At 44.6% G+C, this 2,857-nt stretch overlaps 1 protein-coding gene across 1 annotated transcript; it reads left to right on the top strand.

Annotated features, from left to right (window-relative positions):
- Nucleotides 1–457: 457 nt before the first annotated feature.
- LOC103706129 (putative aquaporin TIP1-1) lies at nt 458–1,764 on the top strand. The gene is made up of 2 exons (XM_026804298.4): nt 458–737; nt 880–1,764. Exons 1-2 carry the CDS (start codon nt 605–607, stop codon nt 1,497–1,499), a joined length of 753 nt encoding a protein of 250 aa, XP_026660099.2. The 5' UTR covers nt 458–604; the 3' UTR covers nt 1,500–1,764.
- Nucleotides 1,765–2,857: the final 1,093 nt, after the last annotated feature.

Genomic DNA, 2,857 nt, shown 5'->3' with positions numbered 1-2,857 from the left:
TATGTGGATACGGTGGATCACCAACTACCTTACGACCACATCCAGAGGCTAAGAAATTTTTCAGACTTTAGTTTAATTCCATCCATGGAGGCTTCCGGAAACAGAGTTAAAATTATTATCCTAAACGTGGCCGACGACACCATCCCCACCCAGCTGATTCATCACAAACAGCAACCACCCTACTCGGACAATGTCTCGGTCTCCAAGAGGCATAAATCCGGTAGGCCCCACCAGCCTCCATGTTTTTAAGCTCAATGAATCCAATAAAAGGATAAATTGCTGTAACAACTCAAACATCCGAGCAGAATCCGGACAAAACCCGTGTGTTGTCGGTAACGTCACCACAGCCTCCGAACTAGGCCAATCCCGAAAGAACACGTGGCAAAACCTCAGCGCAAGGACGGACGACGCTGAGCTGTACCGAGTGCAAAAAAATGGAAGCGCCCCAAAGGCCTCCACCGGCTAACCGGCTGCTCCCTGTCTCCCCCCTCCCTCCTCAGTCCTCCCCGCTATATAAATTAATCCCTCTGTTGCACCTTCAGTTACAGAGAGACACCGGAGAGGGCGAGCAGGGGTGCAGAAAAACAAAAGAAAAAAGAAAAAAATGCCGATTTCTCGGATAGCGATCGGGACTCGGGAGGAGGCGACTCATCCGAACGCCCTCAAAGCCGCCCTCGCTGAGTTCATCTGCACTCTCATCTTCGTCTTCGCCGGCCAGGGCTCCGGCATGGCTTTCAGTGCGATATTTATCCTCATCCTTCTTTTATTTTTTTTTTCGTTCAGTCTTCTTTCACTTTTTTGTAGAATCATCATTATAAATGAATTGATCGTTTCATTTCTTTTTTTTTTTATTGTTGTTGTGGGGTCGACACTTGACAGGCAAGCTAACTGGCGGCAGTGCGACCACGCCGGCAGGCCTGGTGGCAGCGTCGCTGGCGCACGCCTTCGGTCTGTTCGTGGCGGTGTCCGTGGGTGCCAACATCTCCGGCGGGCACGTCAACCCGGCGGTGACCTTCGGCGCCTTCGTCGGCGGCAACATCACTCTTCTCAGAGGAATTCTCTACTGGATAGCGCAGCTCCTCGGCTCCACTATTGCCTGCTTCCTCCTCCGCTTCTCCACCGGCGGCCTCTCCACCGGCACCTTCGGCCTCACCGGCATCAGCGTTTGGGAGGCGCTCGTCCTCGAGATCGTCATGACCTTCGGCCTCGTCTACACCGTCTACGCCACCGCCTTGGACCCCAAGAAGGGCAGCCTCGGGACGATTGCACCGATCGCGATCGGTTTCATCGTGGGAGCCAACATCCTCGCCGGCGGGGCCTTCGACGGGGCGTCGATGAACCCGGCGGTGTCCTTCGGTCCGGCGCTGGTGAGCTGGTCCTGGAACAACCACTGGGTATACTGGGCCGGTCCGCTCATCGGCGGCGGCCTCGCCGGGCTCGTCTACGAGTTCTTCTTCATCTCCAGCACCCACGAGCAGCTCCCAAGCACCGACTACTGAGCAACAACTGTTGCTGGTTCTTATGTTGTTGGCTTCTTCTTCTTGGCGTACAGAGGGCTTAATTTGCCAGGCTCCTGTTTTCTTTTTCTCTCTTCATGTACCTTCTTTATTCTGTCTTTGTCCTTCTTTATTTGTCTTGGTCCCTTCGTCTCTTGGAGCTTGTCAAAAGACTTTGCGTCCATTCCCTTATGTCCATTTCCATATGTATAATGTCGAGCTACGTTGATGGATGGTCCTTTGTTCATAAATATCTCTTTTCACCTTCTATTCTTTTTAGTTAATCTTTTTATTATAAGAATGCATGTATATATATAAAGCTATATAGCAAATTATTTGTGCCACCAATCAACAGTTGCTAGCTATTATTATTATTGTCATCATCATGACCTTCATTATTATCTATAGTAACTATACTCGATCGGCATCCGAGAACAAATAAATACTATACATCTAGGGTGACGTCTTGACTACTGGTAAGTAAAAAAGGATACAGAAGATTATATACTGTGTCCTTGGACAGCTTAATGAGTTACAAAGTGCCTCAGGCGCCCTTTTATATATCTACCGCGCACTGTAGTAGGAAGGAAAAAAAATTATAAACGTGGAAAGATAAGAACAGTACTTAGTTTCATTAAGGGTGAAAACGATACTTGAAAATAAGTATGGATTCAAATAAATATTTTGATAATTTTATCAGATGAAACTTGGATTTTACATATGGCATTCAATTTCTAGGTTCAAGTATGAAAATCGAATAAATCAATACATAAATTATATGTAATACAAGCAATATAGAAATATCAGGAAAGTGGTAATATAAACCTATTTTAAAAGTAGTTAATTTTTTTTTTTTTATATCAATCATTAACGTTGTATATCATATTTCTTCTCCACCTCAGTCTGCCATATATTTACGGTAGATGAAGGGTTATTGCGATCCTTTCGGTCTAGGGAATTGGTTAATTCTTAGCTATTTGATTTATTAAAATGTGTGCTAAATTAATTTTTTTTAAAGAAAAGTCAAACTCAAATTCAATAATTAAATGAGTGAGCTCGAAGTTTACTTATTTTGATGGATCTAATGAGCCCGAATTTGAATTCAGTTTTTCTTATCAAGTTCGGATATGGATACATCATGCATCCGATTCAAGTTCTGCTTGTTCTCATATTGACACATCAAGAAAGGAACGCCTGACCCATATCTTATCCACTCCAAATATGAGAAACTAGCAGATGTAAATACGTACAAGTATAACTGTGCAGGTATATAACCACATCACATATGTGGCACCATATGTATCTAGCATTTCAGTTAGAAAAAAGCATGCACCGAATATTCAAAAGTACCGGGATGTGAG

The sequence above is a fragment of the Phoenix dactylifera genome, chromosome 3, assembly GCF_051530095.1.
Source record: "Phoenix dactylifera cultivar Ajwa chromosome 3, Ajwa_hap1_PhDact_Kaust_v1.1, whole genome shotgun sequence".
Lineage (NCBI taxonomy): Eukaryota > Viridiplantae > Streptophyta > Magnoliopsida > Arecales > Arecaceae > Phoenix > Phoenix dactylifera.
Note: the sequence above shows the minus strand (reverse complement) of the source record. Positions and strands in the feature narration are given on the sequence as shown.

What these genes read in the sequence shown, in the direction of transcription:
- LOC103706129 (XM_026804298.4), top strand. Translation starts at nt 605, where the DNA reads ATGCCGATTTCTCGGATAGCGATCGGGACTCGGGAGGAGGCGACTCAT. An exon ending in GGGCTCCGGCATGGCTTTCA is followed by an intron (nt 738 to 879) that starts GTGCGATATTTA and finishes GACACTTGACAG; the next exon opens with GCAAGCTAACTGGCGGCAGT.